Below are 24,597 nucleotides of genomic sequence, written 5' to 3' on the forward strand. Positions count from 1 at the left end.
GAAATGCATTGAATCGCCCACAACTATCTGGTTGACATCATACTTTTAATAGCAAGCATAGACTCTTGGACACTCTTGCTAGTTATTGTGGTCGTAATTCGAAGAAGATCTGATTTTCTAATTTTTCTAATGCAGGGCGTTCCATGCGTCACCGAGGAAGCCATGTCGGCCCACCAAGTCGCGACCACCCCTTGTAAGTTGAGAGTGAGCTTACCTAACCTGCTGCTCCAACGTCGTCACCACCCACCTCCTCCACCACAATCAACTTACCTGCCTGTACCCATTCCCTCCGCTTGCCTCTCCTTACCTGCCGAGCTCGCGTCATTGCAACGCAATATACGAAAAATCCAGGAAATCTTGGTGGTGCGTAGCACACACGCGCCATCTCCCTAGCCGACGCCGATATGGGATTTCTAGGTGTGTACACAACTATTTACGATTATGAACCACGAGCCGAAGGCGAGCTGGCCATTGCCGAAGGTGATGTGCTCTATGTCCTGGAGAAGGGCGAAGATGATGGATGGTGGAAAGCCAAGAAAAAGGCCGGTGTGGAGGATGAAGATGAGCCGGTTGGTTTAGTACCAAATAATTATGTGGAGGAGGTAGGTTCCGCGAAGAGCATTTCAACTCGAGTGAGACGATCTCATGCTAATAATTCTTGGTATTTTAGGCTCCGATTGTCAGCCATGCCCGCGCTATTTACGAATATACCCGCCAGACAGATGAAGAACTTTCTTTTCCTGAAGAAGCCGTACTGCAAGTGTTCGACACGTCCGACCCTGACTGGATACTTGTTGGTCTTGACGGCGAGTATGGGTTCGTTCCATCAAACTACATTGAGATGCAAGAAGGCACAACCCAAGACTCTCCAAGCTTGCCTGCGCCACCCGCATTGCCAGTAAGGCCGCACTCGGTAGCCGCACCGAAAGAATCACCGTCCAACACAACTTCGTCCCTGTCGACACCGGCGGCTGCTTTAGCAAGTGTCATCCAAGGAAAAGCCAGGGCGTCGACGCAAAACCCATCCTCACCGCCTACCCAACAGCCGACAGGATACCAGACACAACATGACGATTCTCGTCCGTCAGAGGATCGTGAGGATAACCCCGAGCCTCGTTCTCCGGCACTGCCTTCCCGTCCCCGACCCACAAGCACAATTGATCATACCCCGGAGCGCTCATCTTCTCGACTAGAGGCACGCGAGGCTCAGCTGACAGAGGAACCATATCGAACACCTGGAGGGTTCCACATGTACAATATCAACGAAATGGTGTCTGTGATGGGCAAACGGAAGAAAATGCCTACAACCTTGGGCATTAATTTAGGCACAGGCACAATTCTCATTGCTCCTGAACGTGCTGAAGACGACCCTCCACAAGAATGGACTGCGGAAAGGATGACGCATTACTCCAGGGAGGGCAAGCATGTTTTCATGGAACTCGTCCGTCCCAGTAAAAGCATCGACTTCCACGCTGGCGCCAAAGATACAGCGGAAGAAATTGTGGCAGCCCTAGGTGAACTCTCTGGTGCAGTGCGTGCTGAAGGTTTACGAGAGGTGATTATGGCGAGCTCGCAACGCAGACAACACAAAGGGCATGTTCTGTATGATTTTATGGCACAGGGGGATGATGAAGTTACTGTTGCAGCTGGTGATGACGTTGTCATCATTGATGATTCCAAGAGTGAAGATTGGTGGCAGGTCCGACGAGTGAAGAATGGCAAAGAGGGCGTCGTACCCAGCAGCTATATCGAAATATCCGGAATCATGTCTCCACCGGCTTCAATCAATTCCGGGATCGACTCTGCTAGGGCAACTGTGGAGCAAAACCGGCTCGAGGAGATAAGGTTAACCAAAGAGGCCATAAGAGCAAGCAAGGAGCCTCAGCAGGTAGGACATGGGACGCCTCTCCCTGAAAGAGGTAGCAGCCTTGTAGCCGGAGAAAATGGTAATAATTCGAGGCAACAGCGAAGCCGGCGGGAAAACGGACGCAACGAAGTCGGAAATCATCACAAATCAAAATCAAGTTTGTCAATCCCCCAGGACTTCTCTAATGAATAAGATATAATCGAATTAACATTAACCCTAGAGCCTGACATTTCTAAGTTACGAACATGGACCGATAGATCAGGCTCCTTCAGCGTTGAGGCACAGTTCCTCGGGCTCAAAGACGGGAAGATCCACTTACACAAAATGAACGGAGTCAAAATTGCGGTTCCGATTGCGAAAATGTCACGCGAGGACCTGGAATACGTTGAGAATGTAACTGGCATTTCTTTGGATGACGACAAACCATTAGCGGATGTCAAAAGGACGAAATTGATGGACAGACGGCCTGCCGAGGTCGGCGCATCGGTTAGCAAGAATCCCAAGCCAGAGTATGACTGGTTTCAATTTTTTCTTTCTTGCGACGTTCCAGTTGGATTATGCGAACGATACGCCCAAGCCTTTACAAAGGATTCCATGGATGAAAGTGTACTTCCCGACGTTAACGCCACAATCCTTCGAACGCTCGGTCTGAGGGAAGGAGACATAATCAAAGTCATGCGCACATTAGACATGAAGTTTGGCCGAGAACGTAACGTTCAAGACCCCGAAGCAAATGCCGGGGGGCTCTTCTCTGGCCCGGGGGGCGCTCTTCGAAACAATACTAGAAAAGGACGACCTGCGCCGGCGGTGCAAACAAGCGACGTGGTAGATGCTGCTGCCTTCTCCAAGGATGACGTTGGATCGCCTGGTCCTAGTTCTCGGAATGCTGCATCTCCTTCTGGGACTAGTCCCACCAGGACTGACAACAAAAAAAGTGGTTTTGATGATGATGCCTGGGACGTGAAGCCCAGCAGTTTCCCTGCAGGCACCGCAGACAAACCAGCAAAGCCTGTTGCTGCAGCACCTGCAATGCAGCCAACAACAGCCTCGAACTCAGGTGTTACGCTGACTGGCTCAATTAAGGAATTGTCGCTATTGACAGAGCCCCTTCAGCCAAGCAAGGTGGAAGCGGTATCTGCTGCAGAGCTACGCCAACCAGTTGAGCAGAAGGAGGAACCCTCAGTACAGAATCTTCCTAGCGTGAGTCCGACATTTTTCTCAACTGTGCCCAGCTCTAACGGAACCGGCCCTCTTGCCTCGCAAGCTATTACTGGGATCCCTCCAAGGCCTGTTGCGAGACAGCGGCCTGCACCCCCATCAATATCACCAAACCAGACCTCTTTGGTATCGCCGCCCCCGCAAAGGCCGTTATCAGCACCTCACTCGGCCCAGTCAGCTACTTTCTCGCCTCCAGCCTTGGCACCTCAGATGACTGGCTCTGTTCAAGGACAAGTAGCACCTCCAGGCCAAAGCCTCGGCGATATTGCCCAAGCCAGGTTGCAACAACAGTATACCTCCCAGTTTCAACAGTTGCAGCCTGCCATGACTGGCTATATCAGCGTCCAGCCGCCGGGCATAACATCCTTCTCTGCTGGCATTCCAGGGCAGCAACAATTCATGCATCCTATGACGACAGGCATTTCCGGGAATCTCAATCGTCAGGCTCAATTTGTGCCAATTCAAACTCAACCGACAGGGTACCAAGCATCATTCCCATCTTCAATTTCAGGATTTCCACAAGGTATGGCGGCGACTGGCAACATAAATAGCTTCTTACCCCAAGCATTAGAACCACAACGTACAGGAGTTCAAGGCATACAGCCTCAACAGACCAGTATAGCAGGTGGCAGTAGCTTTGTACAACCATTGCAGCCTCAAAAAACAGGGCCTCCGCCTCCGGTTCGCTTCGGAATCTCTTCAGATCCGAAAAAGCTCATTCCCCAGCAAACTGGTAGACGAGCCAACTTATCTCAAGCAAGTAAGTGCAGAACGCAGTCATCCAAAAAATATTCTGTGTCTTATCTAATTTCTTAAAGCTCCTGACAATCCTTTCGGTTTTTAATGCCTAATTTACACAGTGCTGGTTCCTGGAGCAGCTCATTTGTATTATGTCAGCAGCTCTGACATGTCATCTTGCCGTTGAATTGCAGTTAAGTGTTTCCTTATTCGCCATGTCGGGCGCCAATTGAATGAAACACACCATTTCTCGTGCAATGGGTTTAAATCGCCTTGCGTACTCGCACCCAAAAATTGTGGCTATTAAGCATTATAGATAGCGTACGACTTTCTTTCCGTTCTTATTTGTTGACTAAAATCTGGATGGGGTAGCCTTCAGATATATCCGATCTCTCTCCATTTGACCGCCACGCTATACAGTTTTGATTCTCTTATCGCAAGAGCGTTTAATGGCGGCACGTACCGATGTTCTATTCTTTTGGTTGGACACGGAACGGTGATTCGATACAATTTGTACATATTATGCGATCGCAGTGGACAAGATTTAATGACTACTACATTCACCAATATATATTAAGAAGACGCAGATGAGGACACAGGTGTTTCCTTGTGCGTCCCTGTCGTTTAAAAGTCAAATGCCCAACGTTCAGCAGTAGGATCAGCTACACATTGATACTCTAATCATCGTATCATCAGATATAAATAGAGCAGTCAAAGTCGTATTGGCTAAGCTTCCATTCTAATACAAGAACAGCTAAGACTGACCGTTGCTTTGTGTATCTAGAACCATGTATTCAAAATCCGGGAAACATCAGAAGCATCGAAACCTGCATGGACGAGCATTATATACAGGCCGAGGGGCTGTCGAATCGGGAGGCATGATGAAAGAGAACTTGATATGTTCAATGCCCTTCACTCAAGCCTTTCGTCGATGTAGATTCGCGGATCCACCAGAGACGGCAGATGCAACAGAAGACATGTCAACTTCCACCTCAGTCTGCGGTTGCTGGCCGGGTTCGAAACGCTTGCGAACGGCCTTGACCATCATGATGAACCAATAAAAGTTCAGGCCATTAAGAGTAAGGTTGCTTGCCAGGTAAACAGCCCCAAGCCACGGCGGTATGGTGGAGACATCGGTTGCAAATCGCATGGTCATCAAATGTAGTGATGAGGGAGAAGGGTGCCCGTTTATTGCGCTCCAGATATCCCGGAATACCATGACTGACTGGTATGTACCGTATATCAACCGACATGAGAAGAAGCTAGATAAGAGGAGAAATCCGTTGTATAGTTGAGCCTTCGATCCCGTCATGCCAAGCTTGTCCATGAACCAGTGAATGTTTAGAAAGGGTGTCGACAGCTCCCAAAGAATGAAAATGCATCCATAATAGTTAACAAATGGCCGCTGTGGAAAGTTAGCAAGTCCATCATCCTCAAAAACTTACTTTGCGTTTCTGTCATTGGAGATGAGTCGGGGGTATTGCCTTACAAAACCAAGGGAGAAGACGAGCAAAGCCGCAATCGCATGTGCCAGAGTTCCAAGTCCAAATACATCCAGGTTCATGCTGGTGACGATGAGGTCCCATACAAAATACCCTGCGGCTAGAGCCTGAATCATGCTTGTCGCCCCTGTATACCCCCATATACGCTCTTCCCATGACATTTCCCTCCTCTCATCATCTGCGATCATGACCCATATTGCCAGACCATTGATCAGTGTGGCTTGGATCATCGATACGACATGTGCATCCCAGTTCAGGCGTCTCTTCCGAGGCATTGTTCTGTAGTACTTTGGTGCTAGAATCTGAGACACAATTGGCGAAATCGGGTAGAAAATAACGGAGTAGAACAATGCACCGAGGATAATTTCGTGTATGTGCAAGGACAATGTTGGCAGACTCAGCCAGTCGCACCAGGGCTGTACCATTTTAACCAACCATGGCAGTGGTTCGATGAAGAATGGGTCCTTCATGTTATAATGATTGTCTCCGGGCCTCCTCCACGCTCACTGATTCCTTGTGTCTTGGCTATGTACGGGTGCTGCTCTTGAGCGCGGTTGGAACGAGCTTCCGATGCGTTGAGCAGGTACCCAAATAGACGACAATATGGGAGTTTTGGCGATAATAGTTAGGTGCCTGGGTAGCTATGCTTCGGTAGTGGTATGTCACCAGGCAGGACGATAGGGGATGGATGTGTGCGAGTTTGCTCTTCGTAGTATCGCCTTGCCTGGCAATATATATTGGTCCGCGTCTTGGGCCTGTTAGGCTTACTAGCCATCAAATCAGTATACGTCTAGTCCCACGCAAGGTGCTGCGGGTCCGGTGGCAGTGGGTTCAGGGTGCTGTCCGGGCCAGATTTGTTGGGGAAGTCCTGCACGTGAGGTCTCCGCCTGGCTGTGTCATGGGTTATGAATTGATACTTCCAGTTGTCCAAGATCCCGAGACTCCACAGTGCACGGAACTCTGGTGACAAACAAAACATCAGAAAGCCTCAGTGTGGACGTTGCTGCTTCAATGTTGGCTTCGATTACGTCTCGTCCAGCAATGAGTCTGCCGCTTTCACACACATTCCACCTTACTTTTTCCTTATATGCTCGGATGGTGGTCCTTTGTGGTTGTTCGTTATCTTCAGTTGTCTCTACATGGTCAACTAGTGCGCCCCGGGATCACGAACTGGTATTTGGGCGGGATGTCTAGTGCTGCTGGTACACGATCTGACTTTTCTGTGAGGCCGGGTGCTGTCTTTGTCATGGCATATGCCTCGCTGTGGCGCGCTAAGTGTAACAATATACGTATTTCCTCTGGTGTCGTGACCACCAGTACTGGTCCTTTCGGTGTCGACTCGCGCCTGGTAGAGAGAGCACGTCGGAGCGAATAAGCAGGTCTCGTGCGGTTGATGCCACTATGCCCGTGTGATGCCGAGGCGGGATACGGAACGCTCCTGGAGCCATCGAGGACCGAGCATAGTATATTGGCCCAGGTGCTTGTGGCTCCGTGCTTGCTCGAACCTTGTTCAATAGGTACTTTAACCAGCCCTTTTTGTGTCTTGCCTCCGAGCTCCTTGTATGCCTGCTTTATCTTGGTACCTACCTGGGTAGGTAGCTGTTCCTGCGCCGTGTGAACGTTCCCCTTTTCTTACGACGGTGGGCACGGAATCCTTCCGCTTGTCATAATAGAAGCACTGTTATCGAGGCAGGGAGTCTAGCATAACGAAAGACATGCGAGGAGAGCTATGGACGAGGGCAAATCGATGACCAACAAAGAAGGCTGGCGAAGGGAAGTAATGGCCAGGGCAGCAATAGCAATGCGAAAACACAGGAACACAACCGAAAAACATGACTGTGACATAGGGTAGGTGGAGGCCGTGACGGACATATATCCGCTGATTGGGAGGAAGTTGCGGTCCACTTGCGTCCACCAAACTTGATCTGTTGTTCATTCACCAGTGTAACCAACCACACACTTCGGGACCAAATACCGGTATATGTTGACTGAAAATACATAGCCTGATACCACAGACTCGGGAAAAGGCCGCCTTTATATTAAATAAGCCGTGGCTGCACTCGAACACCACTAGCTGGCTGCGTGTACAGGCAGCTGCGAGACAATAAACCAGGCAAGTGATATATGGTTCCAGCGCTCGGCACTCAATTCTGAGATAGAGACACACACACACACACACACATACAAAGACAATTCGACCTGAGCCACGGCGCAAAAAAGGCAGCACCTGTTGCCTGCATGCCACAGCCAATTCATTCAACATGGCAGAGGCCTTGAGCGATCGTCTCCTGGGACAGGGAAAAGCACTTGATGCGACCGTATTGTCTTATCTGACCTACCTGGCGGGACAATCAGTCGAGTCCATACGAACCACAGAACCACAACAACTCTCACAAGCATCAAATTCGTTGCTACTATCCGTGCAATCATTGTCCAAAAAATCACACAGGCCCATTGTCGAATCAGCCGCTAGTCACTCAGCGCTACGCCAGCTATTTGCCCTGCTGGCCAAAAGAACAGGCGAACTGACGCATACAGTCCCAAGGCTTGATCAGGAGGCAGAACTATTCTCTTCCGAGTTTGGCAAAGCCAGCGAGAACAGCAGCATCACAGAGCGGAAGAAGGCACTCCGTCTCCTACAGAATGGGGAGAGACTAGTCGATATGATGGAGCTCCCACAGCTTCTCAACTCTGCTGTCACATCCAGCCCGGTCAGTTACTCGTCTAGTCTCGACCTGTATGCACATGTTCGTCGCCTTGCATCCCTATACCCATCCTCGCCTCTTGTCGCATCGGTGCTGGACGAGGCAAACTCAGCCATTAGGCGAATGGCAGTCGACCTAATAGCTACGTTACAAACACCCAATCTCAAACTCGCTCCAAGCCTCCGTACGATGGGCTGGCTCAAACGAATTGTCCCCGAGCTTGTTACCAATATCCAAACAGAGGAATCCCTGCCTGCGATATTCCTTGTGTGTCGACTTAGCACACTGATTGCCACCCTAGACGCACTGGACCCTCTAAAACAACTGGCAGACGAGGAGCGCATACGAGACGTCAAGATATCTCAAGCATGGTCCGGGGGCCAGCACACCGAGCGGTATCTCAAGCGTTTCATCGAAGTATTTCGCGAACACAGTTTCGGCATGATATCGGTTTCCAAAAGCGTGGATTCCAGTTTTTCCCATTCGGATAGCGCAGCAACCGACCCGATGAATCCTCTGCCTAGTGTCCTTACTAGCTTTCCGTTGCACCTGATAGGTCTTCTGATGGACACCTTACAAACGTACCTACCCGTCATCAAAGACCAAGCCTCAAGAGAAAGCATTATGACACAAGTTTTGTATTGTGCTGGAAGTTTGGGTCGGCTAGGCGCGGACTTTGGCATGTTTCTGTCAGCTATCGGAATGGCGGAATGGGTAGAGCTGGTTAAACGACACAGACTGTTAGCAGGCCGACTTGAGTCCGTCATTGGCGAACATCGGACCAGCCAGACTACTCCCACCAGTTTGGTTATTAGAGATATGCATTAAATGGTATTTAGGTTGACCGGTCAAGTATTAATGTTCACGCGTGGCCCCTGTTTTTGGTTAGAGCGATAAAGCACAAGCGGACTTTTCATACATCTACGGAGCAATTTAAGTTATTTTGTTTTTGAATTTCTCCCTAGAGCTTCTAAAAGTTGAGCCCAATAGACGTGGTGCTGTTGCCAGGCTACCTACCTAGTACCTAATTTACCTAGTACTAAGTACCTATTGGATAGGTAGATGTCAAGTACCTTTCCAATGCAGGGTACTGGACTTCTCACGTAAGCCTGTGGTTGATTTGGCCGCAGCTCCATCCGCCTGCGTACTCCACGTGCTCTCATCACAGAGCAGCAAGTTCTTTGCCAGACGTATCCATCCAGTGATCTTGTGTGTAGAGCCTACAACACAATGGGAAATTCCTTTTCAGTGAAATGAAAAACAACAACACGCCTGTGCGAGCTAAATCAGGTACGAAAACAATGGCATCATAGGGATAACGTGGGCCGCCAAAACTTACAAATCGACTGTAGCGCAACACTTCGTTTCTGGGCTTGGTTCTGGCATAGCATCTGCGGTTATTCTGCAGCCTCTAGACCTGCTTAAAACTCGAGTACAACAGTCTGGTACCTCATCTCTTTCCACCTGTTGGCAAGATATACGCCACTCTCCCCACGTTGCACGCAGTCTCTGGCGAGGAACCGTACCCTCCGCCCTCCGAACTGGGTTTGGATCGGCTTTGTATTTTACTTCCCTCAATGCCATACGCCAACACGTACAGCAAACAAATACCCTGGGACGGCACCACAATAATCATAATGCCTCCTCGGCACTCCCTACTCTTACTATTTGGGCGAATCTAGCCTCTGGCGCCGTAGCCAGGACATTTGCAGGCCTTGTTCTCATGCCCCTGACCGTTATCAAGGTTCGATTCGAGTCCAACCTTTACTCTTACACATCGGTTGTCTCTGCCGCTGCTGATATCCGGCGTCGAGACGGGTTTCGGGGCTTTTTCTCGGGGTTTGGAGCTACGGCCATCCGAGATGCGCCGTACGCGGGAATGTACGTGTTGTTTTATGAAGTGCTCAAGACCCAACTCGGCTCGATAGCCGCGTCTACAATTCGTGTTGAAGGTAAACAACACAAGATGACGGCATCTATGGCAAGTACTGTTAATTTCGCATCCGGAATCCTAGCTGGCGCCGCTTGTTCTGTTATATCAAATCCTTTTGACGCAGTTAAGACCAGGATCCAGCTGCAACCACGGCAATACAGGAATGTGTGGCAGGCAGGGTATAAAATGATCACCGAAGATGGCCTGCGATCTCTTTTAGATGGGCTGGCATTGAGAATGAGCCGCAAAGCGCTCAGTTCCGCATTGGCCTGGACGGTGTATGAAGAGCTCATTCGTAGGTTTGGTGCGTCATGAATGTCTAATAGCAAATGCATCCTATGGAGGTAAAACAACCCAACTCAGCGTCTATATATATGTGTATGTGTGTGTTTGCGTGTGTGCACGCGTGTGTGTTTGTGTAAATAGAGCAACTCTGAATGGTAGGCTAGCTAATGAAATATCTCCAAAGGGAGGAGCAGAGAGAGATAAAGAAGACAAGGAACGAAGCAGGCTCGGGGCGATCAATACAATTCATTTAAATTAAGAGAAATGACAAAACAAAGATAAGCATAACTTCTATGGAATACTTGTGAACGGCTGCCCACTAGAGAACCTGACACACATTTCGAACGAAAGAGAAACGAAAAAAAAGGGTTGTTATTGGGGGGAGGGATAACGGGGAAAGACAAAAACAAAAAGACAGAAACGCCAAAGCGAGAGTCAAACGGAAGCCCTTTCTTGCTACTCATTCTTGCTATTCCCCTCTTAGGCAGGCTTGGCTCCAGCCAGATACATCAGAAGACCACCAGGAGACTTGCTCCTTTTACGATCACTCTTCTTGCGAACCCACTCAAACTGAGGTTCGTGCCGGTGTGTCTTTTTCTCCTCAATCAACAGAGTGCTACTCCGTTTCTCACGGATGTATTTCGTGTGCCGCCAGAATTGATCTTGTTCCCACTCTGGAACCCACCGCTTAATCAGAATATACTCGGGGTCCTTGTTTATCCCAAATTAGAAACAAATCAAAATCCTGCAGAGACGATCGGAGAATAATTACTTACATTGTCAATGTCGAAATCGATATGGAAGGTCCTTAGAGTCTCGATGGACAAATGCCTACGGGCCATTCGAGTATAGGTGGGCCTATGGCCTGGCTCAGGTGCATTAGGTACCTTTTTCTTTTCAAGAATGGCCGAAATGGCCTTCTCGTCTAGGCCAGATTTCAACAAGTCTTCCTGCATGCGACGTTTGTATTCCTTTTCTTCCTGTTCCTTGCGTAATTTTTCCGCAGCCATTCGATCCGCCTCGAGTTTCTTGTAGCGTTCCACTGCCTCGGCAGCCTCCTTGTTGCGGCGCTTCTTTTCTTCCGCCTCCTCCTCCTCCTCTTTCAGCCGTTTCAGCTCCAGCTCTCTCTTGATACGCTTCTCCTCCTCGGCCCTGGCCTCACGCTGTTTAATCTCGTCCAGTTCCATCTTGGCACGTTTCAGCTCGGCCTCATCTCTAGCCTCTTTTGTTAAGCGGCGTTCCTCCCTATCCCGCGAATTCTCAAGGCGGAGTCGTTCAAGTTCACGACGAGCAAGTTCAGCCTCCCATTCCTCTCTAGTAAGGCGTGACCTCGACCTCGACCTCGACCTCGAATCGGAGCTGCGACGACGATAAACGACTTGCCGACGTCGTCGATAGTCGTCATCATCATCCGAGGAGTGCTCACCGTAGAACCGGTTATTGATAATCACTGGCTGGGCTGGGGCTGGCACAGGGCTGGGCGGGCTGGCTCTTCGATCACGGGATCTGTCGTGGGAACGAGAACGCGCAACGACGGTCGTGTGCTGTTCCGGGACTAGATAGCTAGGCCCAGCAGGTACACCATAATAATTTCGTGGTCGCTCGACATATCTAACAGGCCGAGGAGAGTGGCCATGGTGACGGATGCGAACATCCACATCCTCGTCGTCAGAATAGTAACTCATAGTCAATTACCACGACGTTATATAATCCACACGATGGAGAGGATCGTCTTTAAATAATGATGAATATTGGAATCGTCGCCAGCCAAATTCATGCGGGGATTCTCGAAGAAAAAGTGCGAGCGAAATGCAGACAAGGTGGAAAATCTGGGACCAAATTCACCTAGTTATCTACCTAGGTATGTACATATGTAAGACGCATGAGAGGGTTGAGGGGGAACTGAAGGCCCAGGACATTTCTCTCGTAGGGCTGGAGCGGGGGCGGCGGCGGGCGCAACCATGGCTACATGTAGGTAGGGGTGGTTCAATGTTGTCTTTTCTCAGCTCAGTTCAGGCGGCTGTAGGCGCGGGATGATTGGCTAGCCCGAGGTTGCTAAATTTGCACAGTTAGGGTCAGCGAGCTTCGGCGACACGCAAACGGATTCTTGAATGGCTCTCCTTCGTACTGGAGGCATTGTACGAGCCGTCATCGTAAAATGGCTGGCTCAAACTTGTCCAATTCACACGAGCGGAAGGCCCAGGGCAACCGCTCACTCACTACCTAGGTAGGTACATAAGAACCTTGTCTGCCCACCCCTCAAAGGCTCTCTCTAACAGGTATCCCAATACCTACCTAGGTATCTAGGTAGATAAATCTCAAGTGCTCAAGTAGCAACAGGCTGCGCTTCTTGTTAAGCGGCAAAGACAATAACAAACGACGTGGCGCGTGTTAGGTCGCGGATAAGCAAGTTCCAGCTGACGTAAGGTTACCGCTCTGGTTCAAAGTTTGATGTGCCGTTTGTCCATACTTGCAGGTTGCTCTGCGCAAGCTTGGCCACGCAAGGCAGCTGAACCATAGCTTCAGCGACCGCGGAGCATCTGTTCAATGTGCTCGCGGCTGTTTTTGTGCGTGGTTTCAAGATATAGAAGACGTTGGTTAAGCTTGTCCACGTCAGAATCTAAATCCTGCGTTTGACCCTCCAGCTTCCGTCGTAAAACTGGAAGGGGAAGTGACGCAAACCTGAAGAAGGATTGGGATTCTTGTTAGTGATCGAAATATTACCGCAGTGTATGTAAATCAAAATGCTTGAGCTCACATCTTGCCGACGCCTTCGTAAACTACCGCCTCCTCCGGAAGGCTCGCCAATTCGCTAAGGGTTAGGCTAACCAAGCGTTGCTCGCGCTGCTTTGCAGCCATTTGAGTTCGTGCCAGGCCAATTTGTTGTTGTGCAGCCACTGCCTGGGTCTCGATTTCGCGAGCAAGCTGGAAAATGTTAATCAACACTGTCGCTTGCTCAAGCCGAAAGCAAGATTATGCAGCTTGGTGCACGCATGTACCTTGTGAAGAGCCTCATTCGAAATGGACATGATGTTGGTACGTAGAAATTAGTAGTCCGTCGATGGACCTGAGAAGGCAAATCCGGAAACGCGTAAGCTTGAACAGAATAGAGAAGCTTGAATTTTGCCAGGCTACGCCTTTGTTGACGGAATCGAATGACGAGGTTGGAGGATTGACGGGTGTACCTGGCACCGATCCGAGTCTGCGAACGAACTCGCCACAGCTAGGGGGATGGATGTAAGTGGCGTTACTCCGTACTTTCAGCCGCGATTTTCGGTGGGCGCCTCGATGCTGCCAACCGCTCGTCCAACCAGTCGCCATTTTAGGTGGTCGACTATATCTTTGGCTAAGGGGTTCTACATATAGTATTTAGCTAGAAGAGGAATTCTCGTCTATTTTAAAAATAAATCTTGACATATAGAACCCAGGCCATTTTCACCCGAGCCAAGGTTTGGTTGCGCGTGTCGCCCAGGTGTTAAGCACCCTGTATGCTTGGAAAAAGCATCCCAGCTACAAGAACCCGTAGCGCTGGAAACTGGAAGCCATATATCATCCATCAATGGTGCTTTGCCTTACCTTGAACCTTTCGTATCTCCGGGATGGATGCGAGGAGCCTTGGCCAGTATAGAGTGTACCCCTGGCTTTGTCCCAGGAGGCAGTGACGCAGCCAAATGCCCCAAACAATATAGTAATAGGCTAGAGAGGAAATGAAACTCCCGTGTTAGTGAGGTATCTTCAAAGTGCTATGATATCTGAAAGGGTAGATTTGCATGTGACTCGTATTACCTCCTACACACTGATTATTAGCCTGCTTTTCCCACATCATATTTGTATAAGAAACCAAAGAGCCTGGTGACCATACCTAGGCCCGTCATCAAGTGCCACCAGCCATGACCTTCTAGAAGAATGGCCCACGGCAAACCGATTTGCCGTCGCCACCCGCGTAGTTGCGAGCAGAATATGTTATCAAGGTTCCAAATGGCATAGCCAGTGAGGAACACAGTAAGGCCTGGTGTAGGATCTGCGCTTAGCAAAATTACACATCTCTCTTACGAAAGCCGCGTATCTCACCCGTAGCGACCAATGCCCACATGGTCTTGAGTATATACCGAGCTCTGGCAGCATCTTCTGCTTGCAACGAGGGCCGCACTTGTACTTCCATAACCCATATACTGCGAATCAAAACAGTAGCGGTCAGAACCGCATAGGCAGCTTGGTGAAACGCCGGATCTTTTGTGGCATGATAATACAGCTAGGAACGTCATTCATTAGTAGGAGGATATCTTCCGTCGTTCCGGAAAACAAGCAAAGCTCACCGTGATGAACACGGCCAATGTTGTCAGGCCAACCCCCAACTTGACAGCAAAGACCCGGGATCTTGAGACTGCGAAACTCGCATAAATCATCAAACAAGTCGTATATATCATACCAAGCTCATCCACGAGTTGCACCGGATCTATGTATCATCTCATTAGCGTTTCCCATCGTTGCCCCTGCAGTGTAGTAGGAGAAGAGCGACCATTAGTACATTTTAGAGTCGCATGGAATGAGACTGAGCCAAGGCCAACAATAATATATCCCAGATATGCTATGAGGAAGATGGTCGGGTGGGATTCTCGGTAACAATTGCGGACACCTACGGCCCCAAGCCAAAGAAACAGTCCATTGGTTATGGTCCAAAGCGAAGAAGTTAGTTCAAGCATGCAGATAAAGTCATGTTTTGGTACTCACATTGCAAAGCTCAGCACAATAGAAGGATAATACGTAGTCCTTGGAATATTAGTATTGCATATCGAGAGACTGCCTCTTAGGAACACATACTTCTTCACAGAAGTTCAGTGTTGACGTTTGCTCGCCCCAGAAGCCATGTCCTGCCTCCGGATATGGCACACTCCAATCTTTAAAGAAACTCATCACAGAAGACGCCATCGTTGTGAATAACAGGCTGCAAGCCAACTAACTGAACCAGATGGCTGCAGATGTAATTATATACTACTACCAAATTTTATTTTGTGGCGTCTCTGCCTCTCTCTCTCTCTCTTTTTTTATTCAGCTGTTTATATTGTTAAAAATATTTTTCCCTTACCTTTTTTCATTAGAAGGCATCGCGCAGCTTCTCCTAACTAGCAAGCCTTTTTTATTTTTTATTTTTCATTTTTACGACAAAAGACTTGTTTTTTTTTTTTCCCTAAAAGTCTTTAAGCATAGGCTATACATTGGCAATCAGTGATGATTTAAAAAAAAAAAAAAAAAAGCTATTATAGGGCCCTCTAGAGACTGTGCTCGCAGTGCAAAGTGCAAAGACAGTGCACTCTTCAGCACTAAAAAAGCGATTTTTTTATAAAAAAAATGAAAACCCTACAACAATAATATTCGCGATGCGTGTTACGTACCGGCCGGGATAGGCACCTAAGGATATTATTTATTTATTTTTAAGAAAAATGATTTTTTTTTATATCTTACACTCACGGCATCCGCACTAGTCCAGGGTCAAGAACAATGCGGGTCAACGCCGGCCCAAGCCATACGGACACCACGCCAGTGCCAAAAAATAAAATAAACAATTTTTTAATCCTAAGTTAACATTATTTAATTCGTATACGCATGATTTCAGAAACACAATAAAAATAACCCCCGCTCTGGAGCGAAAGCATCCATAGCGAGCTGTCGGCTTCGGCTTCGATTCAGATTTCGGCTTGAACTTTTCGGTTTCGGCCTTGGACACATGGCGGCATCGGGCGCTGACGGATAAATACACCAACTTCAAGCCGTCGTGGCTGCCCCGAAGGGCGTAATCAAGTGGGCCGTGAACACTATGACATCCCACAAATGTTCTTTAATAGCATGGTGAAGATGAGTCAACTGGGGGAACTGATTGACAATTAAGCCGAAGTTGTCATCAACTACGCCTGAGCTCGGCTTCATACATACACATATAAATGCTCGTAGAATTTCTCGTCGATGTAGCCGTAAAGGAAACCAAAAACACACTCGATAGCATCGTGAAGCCTTCAACCAACCAATTAACCTGCAATAAACATTATGCCTGCAAACAAGACCCAAGCTTCCCAAGTGGCTCTTCGCGCCACACCATCTGAGGCTACGCTTGTCGACGTCTCCCAGTCTCAAGGTAAAAAGAAAGAAAGACGGAAATAACAATATCCTGACTAAATTTCTAAAATATAAAAGAGTCAGCCACTAACAATATCCTATACTCTAGATACTAGCAAAGCCAACTCCATACCTAGCGACTTCAAGACAGGATTTAGGTCAACTGGTTCATGGAGTAAAAAGGACCCGTACTATGTGTCGTGGGAAGCGCGAGTTTGTAAGCGACTCCCGACTCCCACCTGATCAAGTATAAGTGCTAATCTGACTAAATAACAGTTGCCGCGGTTAATAAGTAACAATGAGGGTCTTTCTTTGTAAAAGAGAGAGGATCCTAAGACATTTAAGTTTTATGAGCACAGATCAGGTCAGATAGATTCAATGTAACGTTAATTTATATGTTTTAAAACAGGAGCCTTAATATGTGGTTTTCGTTTTGCGTATTCACTTATCCGAGTATGCGTCTAGCTAGGGCCACCATGCGATGCCTTAACAAAATTTCAGTACTGTTCAGGCCCCCCACTCCCATCTGATGCGGCGCTTTCCCAATAGCGCTGCTGATAAGATAAGATGAGAATGCGCTAGCCTAAAGGGGACGAAAAAAAAAAAAGTGAGAGGGAGGCGTCGCTGAGGACGGCTCCGACAATCGAAAAAAAAAAAGATACACACCAAAGAACTCCCGAGAGGGGGACAGCAACAGAACTCTCCCTTGCTTCACATAATTTTCATTCACATAATTTTCATTGCATTGGTTAGATCATAAAGTCACTTGGTTCTTAGAACATATCCGCAGCATTCAATGGCTTCTCTTCGTGAAACCCGCAAGAGGAAAGACCTCGACATACCCGATGACACGTCCGATCTAGAGTTTGATGGATGTACGCTGGACGGAGTCTTGTCGCAGAGCGAGAATGAGTCAGAGGACGAAAGCACCGAATTTGAAGATTTCGACTCGGATCCGGATGAAAGCCAGAGTGATCTCGACAGCAACTCTGTCGACAACGAGCCCAAAACAGTTGACGCTACGCTCGACTCAGAGGCGGAAGGTGGCGGGGAGGGACCTTCTTACCGTATCGTGACCGATGCTAACGGCGGGGAGCGCTACGAATATGATGAAGTCGACCCCATCTACGATAGCGATGACACGGACGCCCAAGGCCTAGCGAACACCATCGGCAACATTCCATTGTCCTTCTACGACTCGTATCCACACATTGGATATGACATCAATGGGAAGAAGATTATGCGTCCTGCCACTGGAGAGGCTCTCGATGCTTTGTTAGACAGTATAGAACTTCCGAAGGGTTGGACAGGCTTGACGGATCCTGAGACGGGCAAACCGTTGAATCTAAGCCAGGATGAATTAGAGCTCTTGCGTCGGCTGCAGTTGGGCGAGGTTCCAGAGGAAGGCTATGACCGTTACCCAGTAAGTTTCTATGGTCCAAGCATATCGTGCTCCAAAGACTGACAAGGGGATGGAGGACATGATCCCGTATTTCACTAGCATCGAAGAGCAAATGCCCATCAGTGCGGCTCCCGAACCCAAAAGAAGATTCATCCCTTCCAAACATGAAGCAAAGCGAGTTGGCCAGCTTGTCCGAGCTATCAAAGATGGTCGAATTCTCCCGTATAAGCCGTCAGAAGCTAAAGCGGAAGAGGGGGAAAGGGAGGAAGAAGGGTCGTATTACGATATCTGGGCCAACGAGGAGCCCAGAGACCACCACATTATGAACATACCTGCACCGAAGCTCTCCCCACCTGGGTATGATTTAAGCTACAATCCACCACAGGAATATTTGCCCACGGCAGAGGAGAGAAAAGCCTGGGAAGACGCAGATCCCGAGGAAAGAGAAAAGGAGTATCTTCCCGCAAGATTTGAATCCTTGCGAAAAGTTCCTGGTTATACCGAGTTAGTTAAGGAGCGGTTTGAACGGTGTCTAGACCTTTATTTGGCGCCAAGAGTTCGCAAGAACAGGTTGAATATCGACCCCAATTCATTGCTTCCCAAACTGCCCCGACCAGAAGAGCTTAAACCTTTTCCAACAATGTGCCAAACTATCTTCAATGGCCACGAAGGCCGTGTGCGTTCGGTGGCCTTTAGCCCGGATGGAGAATGGCTTGCATCGGGTGGTGATGACGGCACTGTGCGTCTCTGGGCTATTAATGGCCACCAAGAGTGGATGGCGAGACTGAGTTCTGAGGATGCGGTCGACTGTATTCGGTGGCGTCCAAACAGGGAGACCTTCATTCTCGCCGCTGCAGCAGGAGAGAGCTTGTTTTTCGTCGTGCCACCTGTCTGCAGCAATGCCATGGAGCAGGCAAGTCGGGCGGTTCTTGATGCAGGTTTTGGGTACGCGGCACCCTCCAAACCTGGTTCTGGAGTTGACGGCGGGGCCAAGGAATTTTCTGCAAAATGGTCAAGGCCCGGCTCTAAACTCGAAGACGCGGGTGTCTTGCTCAAGGCTACTGTCAGAGCAGCAATTAAAACGCTGAACTGGCATAGGCGTGGCGACTTTCTCTGTTCCGTCTCTCCAACCGGACAAAGAAGCTCCGTGGCTATCCACACCCTCTCACGACATTTGAGCCAGATTCCTTTTCGTCGACTGCCTGGGCTTGCGCAAACTGCTCAGTTTCATCCCTCGCGGCCCTTATTTTTTGTCGCGACTCAGAGGATGATCCGGTGCTATGACCTTCAGAAGCAGGAACTTGTGAAAATTGTACAACCTGGAGCCCGGTGGATATCTTCATTTGACATACATTTTGGAGGCGATAACCTCATTGTGGGTTCGTATGACCGCAGGCTGCTGTGGCATGATTTGGATCTCTCAAGTCGGCCATACAAAACGATGAGGTTTCACAGCGAAGCAATTCGTGCGGTAAAGTATCACCGGAATCTGCCGCTGTTTGCAGACGCTAGTGATGACGGGACTCTTCAGATCTTCCACGGTAAGGTGGTCAGCGATCTGATGGAAAATGCGACCATTGTTCCGGTCAAAATGCTGAAGGGTCACGCAGTCGTTAGCAAGCTGGGCGTAATGGATGTTGACTGGCACCCACGGCATCCGTGGTGCCTCAGCGCCGGAGCAGATGGCACTTGTAGATTATGGACGTGATTGGATTAAGAATTCCGTCAGCAAAGTACCGTCCATCGGAGTGATAGGAAAAGGAGAATAGCATACTAGGGAATTGACCATCTAATCAGCATGATGCTTTCATCTCGTCACTATCTGTCGCTGTCGAAATGCGATATTATCCACACTATGATAAAGAGTCTTTTTTCCTTCTCGAATTTGGAACGTAGAATTTGCGTCAGAGTAATAATAAGCAGATATACATCAGAGCTGTGGCACTGTGCTTCAAAAAAACCTGAACCAGTCATCGATCAATCTTCTTGCAGAGTCCGTCCCGCGCAACATTCATGATGTACTGATAAACACCCCAAGTCCGCAAGTCCACACTGTCATTGCAACCACCGAGCCGATGCCTTCTCACAATTCTTCTTTCGTGTCCCTTACCTTTTCCTGCGCTGCTTCGCTCCCAAGTCTAAGCTGGTCCAGTGTCCATCTCCACCCTTGGGCTGCAGCATCTCCTATCTTTGCCAACACAGTACCGGACGGCGACGATGTACCAAACTTGAAATACGTGGACTGTTGACGAGCCAACGCTCTAAGCTCTTCCAGCTTAGAACCTTGTGGCACCGGGACACCATAATTGTCTAGATATGCCTTCAGCTCTGAGCGAGTCCATGAGTCAAATGCCGTCTTCTCAACAGACGCCGTAGCCGACGAGAGATAGCTGGTAACCGACGCAAACTGGCTTCCGCCGGCCGAGGAGGCTGATGAATAGGCAGAGACTGCAGCGCTGACAAGTTCCTCTCGGGAAGCATCTTTCTTCTTAGCAGCCTGTTTGGCGATAGAATCACCATTCCTCACCAGATATTCCTTCAGGTTGGAGTAACTGAAGTCGTCGAATGACCACGCCTGCCAACCCGAGACCGCTTTGCGGGAATACTTTCGAACAAGAGCTCGTAAATGGTCTACATCAGAACTCTGAGGTACAGGAACCCCACGGGCATCCAAGTACGCCTTCAGACGGCTCTCCGACCACTTCGACGTGGCTTGGTTAAACGCGTCTTCAGCTGCAAGGGAGGCACCATCAGTGGCTCGGGCGTACTCGTTTCGCGCATTGGAAGTGGCAGCCCCGAACCCGGAACTCGCCTTTGCTTGAACGTTGTCCCCTAGAATATCAGCTCGGTGTTTGCGAACTAGGGCACGAAGTTCGTTCTCCTTTGTGCCTTGCGGAACGCGGATGTTGTTCCTGTCACAAAATTCCTTTAATTGAGATTCACCCCAAGCATCGATTATCATGTCTGTCAGGTTGGCGTAAGCTGCTCGTGCACTCGCCCTCGCACTCGCAGCCTCCTGCTGGGCTTTCAAGTATGCCAACCTAGAATTTCGGCGGGCGGCAGCGACAAGTTTGTCGCGGGTCGAAGGCTGCGGAACTGGAATACCGTACTTGTCAAGCCATGCCTTGAGGTCGGACTCACCCCAGGTTTGGTAGAGCCAGTCACCAGGGTACGCGGCGGTTTCGCCCATCTTCTTAGCCACTACCTCGTACCCAAGCCTAGCCTTTTGCAGAAGAGTATCCCTGTGTCGCGGCTGCGGCACTTTAAAGTCATCACACATGCGTTAGTGAAAGAAATATACCCAAGGTGTTACGAAGATAGGTAAGTGGCAGGCGGAAAACCTCCTGGCCATTCAAATCTGGATATGCATGGCGTCCTTACCTGGAATTCCGTGCTCATCGCAGAACGCCTTCAGTTGACTCTCTGACCAAGTATCTAGAATCCATTCCTTGGTATTGGTCCACGACTGTCGCGCGGCCTCTTCAGATTCGTACCAGTTTGATTTGACTTGCGAAATTAAGCTGTCCTTGGATTCCTCAGTGGCCGTCTGAAAGTCTTGTCCCCTTTCGCGTAAATAGGACATTAATTGGGCAGTATCCCAGCTATGATATGGTTGCACAATGATGTTATTCCAGTGTTGTTGAACCAGCGTCTCCAAATCTTTTCGGTCTGATGCTTTTGGATAGGGAATATCATTGTCAGACAGCCAACGCTCGAGCTCTGTCTGATGCCATTTATTATATACTGTAACACCAAGGCAAGATATCAGTCCTTTAGATTCTGCGTAAAATCATGGGATGGTATATTACAATAGGAGGGCCCAGTTCATTCGGAGTACGTAGGTGCAAGCAAACATACCTGCTTTGGTACCTGGAAACCAGCTGCTTGCAGCGGCTCCAGACACGGCCAAGCCAGTCGTGAGGAGAACCCTGAGAAACCTCATTGTATCGACTTTGAGTTGTGTAGGAATGGGATTGAAATAGAGGCGCTAGCCGTTTGTCCCGTAGTAATCCAGAAGAAGCAGATGGTTTCGTGTATAAGTGCAAATGGCAGAGTTGAACCAAGCCGTAGTAGGGTTATGAAGCCACTGCCAGCTGCCGGCTTATATGAGGGGGAAAAAACACCTGCAGCAAGAAAGCATAGTTCCATTGCCCTTGCGCACTGAATGACGACGTGGGGTGTTCCAGTGGGTGTAATAAGCTAGAGCCAAAAGCCATTGATGAGCAGGGTTGGCGTATCCATCACGTCACTACTCTTCGCTTCTGATCTACATGCCGAATGCACAATCTCTATCTGTTGCCTTGAACAGTAGCAGGTGGCAGGCAATACTTGCCGATTAAAATCGCTGCTACGTCAACGGTTCCACGGGCGATACAGGAGCACATGCTGAAACTAAAACTACCACAACGGCCTTTAAGATAGAGGCAATTTATTTTCCCTTTCCTCTCTGCGTGAGTTGAACAACACGCAGAATTAATGCCGACCTTGTCGCCCGAAACTGATAAATTGGCCTGTCAATCAACTGGGTCAAGCTCCCGCCACAGTGACGTAGTAGACTTTGAGCTCCACCCGATCCTTCCAGCCAAAGGCGTGGCGGCCAATGTCTGCGGTGGCATCCCAAGTACTAGTACTCAGTACGGAGTATGCATATTGATGTATGCATATTGAGATCATCGGAGACGTGTGAGTCGGAAACTTGGCGCTTAGAGCGAGCCTTCTGGCCCAATCTATGCTTCGGGAGTCGTACAGGAAAATTGTCTAATAACTACGTAATCCAAAATCCTCCCAATGGGATGGATGTGTATGTCCAAGACGTATACAGTCGGTATTCGATGGACACAAGCCCAGCAGAACGAATACACAGTTAATGTTATAGTGTCCGTACATGGAAATATTTTCTATATAGTCTTCTGGATGCGCTGCCATCATGCAGTCGCAGTACGTACTAGTGATACAAGATACCCAACAACACATCCGCCCTCACCGTCTACTTATATTATGGCATCCATCTTACGACCTTGACGTGGTTTCCGAGAGACCGACGTGCCATTCCCTGGTGTGAGCGAGTGGTGCGACGCTTAGGCGTAAAAGTTGACGGTCTACCATGATAATTAGCCACGTCTCTTAATGATGGTGATGGTGATGTTGGATGAGGACTCACGTCTTTCTTCTTGGCTTGTACTTCAGCAATTGCATCAACGTAATGCTCATGGCCAATTTTGTTCTTTCCCGACCGCAGGGCTATCATGCCCGCCTCAACACAAACAGCTTTAAGCATTGCTCCGCCGAACTCATCGGTACTCCTTGCAAGCTCACCCCAGTTGACACCGGGGTCTACTTTCATTTTTCGGGAGTGGATTTTGAGAATTTGAGCTCTGGCCTCTTCATTGGGTAGTGGGAACTCGATTTTTCGGTCGAGTCGTCCCGACCTAAGCAAAGCTGGATCAAGCACATCGACACGGTTTGTCGCGGCTAGAACTTTGATGCGGTCGTCCGATGCGAAGCCATCCAACTGGTTCAAAAGCTCCAGCATAGTTCTTTGGACTTCACGATCGCCGCTCTTCTCGCTGTCGAATCTCTTCGTGCCGACAGCATCAAGTTCATCGATGAATATGATAGCTGGCGCCTTCTCCTTTGCCAAAGCAAAGCAATCTCGAACCAGCTTGGCTCCATCGCCGATGAACATCTGGACGAGCTGTGGTCCCGCCAGTTTTAAAAATGTAGCGTCTGTTTGCGCCGCACAGGCTCTTGCTAACAGCGTCTTTCCAGTGCCGGGAGGGCCGTACATCAATGCACCTGGAGGGAAAAAATTAGCGGAACTATTGCTAGACGTGTAGATACAGCCGTCACAGGATCTAGAACTCGAAGCGGGGGAAGCTGCCGGCAAGATTTAAGGCAGTAGCTGGTGAGTTTCTCACCTTTAGGGGCTTTAATGCCAATTTTTTTGAATCTGTCGGCTTCCTTCATCGGCCATACAATCGCCTCAACCAACTCCTCAATCTGCTTGTCGAGGCCGCCGACATCTGTATACTGCTCTGTAGGCTTTTCATCTACTTCCATCGCTTTCACCCTACTATCATACTCGGCTGGTAGGGTGTCGAGAATAAGGTAGGAGTCCTTGTTGACTCCTATGAGGTCCCCAGGTTTCAGCTGGTCAGAATCCACCAGCCCAATGAGCGGCAGAAAAATGGTTTGGCGAGTAGACGTCTTAATAACAGCCGACTTGCCTACTCTGGTTGCATCCAGGTCAATATTCGCACCCTCTTCTGACGATTCAGCCGTAGGATCGAGGTCTAGCAACTCCACAACATTGCCAACAAGATACGGAAGCTGTCTGCAATTTAGTTAGCAAGAGGTTCATAATGTTGATATTTCTGTGCCATGCATACCTGTTGTTCGCAATCTTATCCACATTGTCCTTGATTTTCTCCCCCATTGCTGCTTTCTCATGGGACAGCCGGGAAAGCTCGCTCTTCATGATTCTAGAATCGTTTTCCAGTAGTCGCTTCCGCGTCAAAATATCTTGTGTACTGAGGCCAAGTACCTCGTCGTCCAAGATATCGTCATCTACCTTATCTTTCATCTCCTCGTCTCCATCTGGTCTTCCCTCCCTGTCTTGGTCAGGACCTCCATTTCTTTTTCTTTCATCTTTGTCTCTACGATCGAGGTCGTCGAGCTCCTCGAGGGTGGACATCGTGGACGCCGTGAATCAGTGCAGTAGTCTCACGAAAAGTAGCTCCGATATTGTAATTGGTTAAAAGACTTGTTTCGGCAGGCCTACGGAGCTAAAAAGAAAGGCCGTCGCAGCTCGGACTTGGTACTGGATCAGGGCGACG

The 24,597-nt window shown here is 49.0% G+C and overlaps 9 protein-coding genes across 9 annotated transcripts; 4 read left to right on the forward strand and 5 right to left on the reverse strand.

Annotated features, from left to right (window-relative positions):
* Positions 1–404: 404 nt before the first annotated feature.
* Positions 405–3,929, forward strand: MAA_00254 (SH3 domain-containing protein; the record flags this gene model as incomplete). Its single annotated transcript, XM_007818252.2, has 4 exons — positions 405–602; positions 671–2,024; positions 2,088–3,845; positions 3,904–3,929. 4 exons carry the CDS (start codon positions 405–407, stop codon positions 3,927–3,929), a joined length of 3,336 nt encoding a protein of 1,111 aa, XP_007816443.2.
* An 810-nt stretch (positions 3,930–4,739) lies between these two features.
* On the reverse strand, positions 4,740–5,600 carry MAA_00255 (TRAM/LAG1/CLN8 like protein; the record flags this gene model as incomplete). The annotated part of the gene is made up of 2 exons (XM_007818253.1): positions 4,740–5,228; positions 5,313–5,600. 2 exons carry the CDS (start codon positions 5,598–5,600, stop codon positions 4,740–4,742), a joined length of 777 nt encoding a protein of 258 aa, XP_007816444.1.
* A 1,986-nt stretch (positions 5,601–7,586) lies between these two features.
* MAA_00256 (oligomeric Golgi complex component) lies at positions 7,587–8,858 on the forward strand (the record flags this gene model as incomplete). The annotated part of the gene is made up of 1 exon (XM_007818254.1): positions 7,587–8,858. The coding sequence occupies one exon, from the start codon at positions 7,587–7,589 to the stop codon at positions 8,856–8,858; it is 1,272 nt and encodes a 423-aa protein (XP_007816445.1).
* Positions 8,859–9,753: 895 nt separating this feature from the next.
* Positions 9,754–10,278, forward strand: MAA_10884 (Oligopeptide transporter OPT superfamily; the record flags this gene model as incomplete). Its single annotated transcript, XM_011412830.1, has 1 exon — positions 9,754–10,278. The coding sequence occupies one exon, from the start codon at positions 9,754–9,756 to the stop codon at positions 10,276–10,278; it is 525 nt and encodes a 174-aa protein (XP_011411132.1).
* A 450-nt stretch (positions 10,279–10,728) lies between these two features.
* On the reverse strand, positions 10,729–11,933 carry MAA_00257 (uncharacterized protein; the record flags this gene model as incomplete). The annotated part of the gene is made up of 2 exons (XM_007818255.1): positions 10,729–10,959; positions 11,025–11,933. 2 exons carry the CDS (start codon positions 11,931–11,933, stop codon positions 10,729–10,731), a joined length of 1,140 nt encoding a protein of 379 aa, XP_007816446.1.
* Positions 11,934–12,676: 743 nt separating this feature from the next.
* On the reverse strand, positions 12,677–13,277 carry MAA_00258 (proteinrelated to prefoldin subunit 1; the record flags this gene model as incomplete). The annotated part of the gene is made up of 3 exons (XM_007818256.1): positions 12,677–12,851; positions 13,007–13,173; positions 13,248–13,277. 3 exons carry the CDS (start codon positions 13,275–13,277, stop codon positions 12,677–12,679), a joined length of 372 nt encoding a protein of 123 aa, XP_007816447.1.
* A 3,878-nt stretch (positions 13,278–17,155) lies between these two features.
* MAA_00259 (eukaryotic ribosome biogenesis protein 1) lies at positions 17,156–19,469 on the forward strand (the record flags this gene model as incomplete). Its single annotated transcript, XM_007818257.1, has 2 exons — positions 17,156–17,782; positions 17,829–19,469. The coding sequence occupies 2 exons, from the start codon at positions 17,156–17,158 to the stop codon at positions 19,467–19,469; spliced, it is 2,268 nt and encodes a 755-aa protein (XP_007816448.1).
* A 375-nt stretch (positions 19,470–19,844) lies between these two features.
* MAA_00260 (MSC1 protein) lies at positions 19,845–21,704 on the reverse strand (the record flags this gene model as incomplete). Its single annotated transcript, XM_007818258.1, has 3 exons — positions 19,845–21,022; positions 21,143–21,505; positions 21,620–21,704. The coding sequence occupies 3 exons, from the start codon at positions 21,702–21,704 to the stop codon at positions 19,845–19,847; spliced, it is 1,626 nt and encodes a 541-aa protein (XP_007816449.1).
* A 1,135-nt stretch (positions 21,705–22,839) lies between these two features.
* Positions 22,840–24,455, reverse strand: MAA_00261 (26S protease regulatory subunit 6A; the record flags this gene model as incomplete). Its single annotated transcript, XM_007818259.1, has 4 exons — positions 22,840–22,860; positions 22,923–23,557; positions 23,680–24,095; positions 24,151–24,455. 4 exons carry the CDS (start codon positions 24,453–24,455, stop codon positions 22,840–22,842), a joined length of 1,377 nt encoding a protein of 458 aa, XP_007816450.1.
* Positions 24,456–24,597: the final 142 nt, after the last annotated feature.

Source organism: Metarhizium robertsii (assembly GCF_000187425.2).
Source record: "Metarhizium robertsii ARSEF 23 chromosome Unknown MAA_Scf_3, whole genome shotgun sequence".
Lineage (NCBI taxonomy): Eukaryota > Fungi > Ascomycota > Sordariomycetes > Hypocreales > Clavicipitaceae > Metarhizium > Metarhizium robertsii.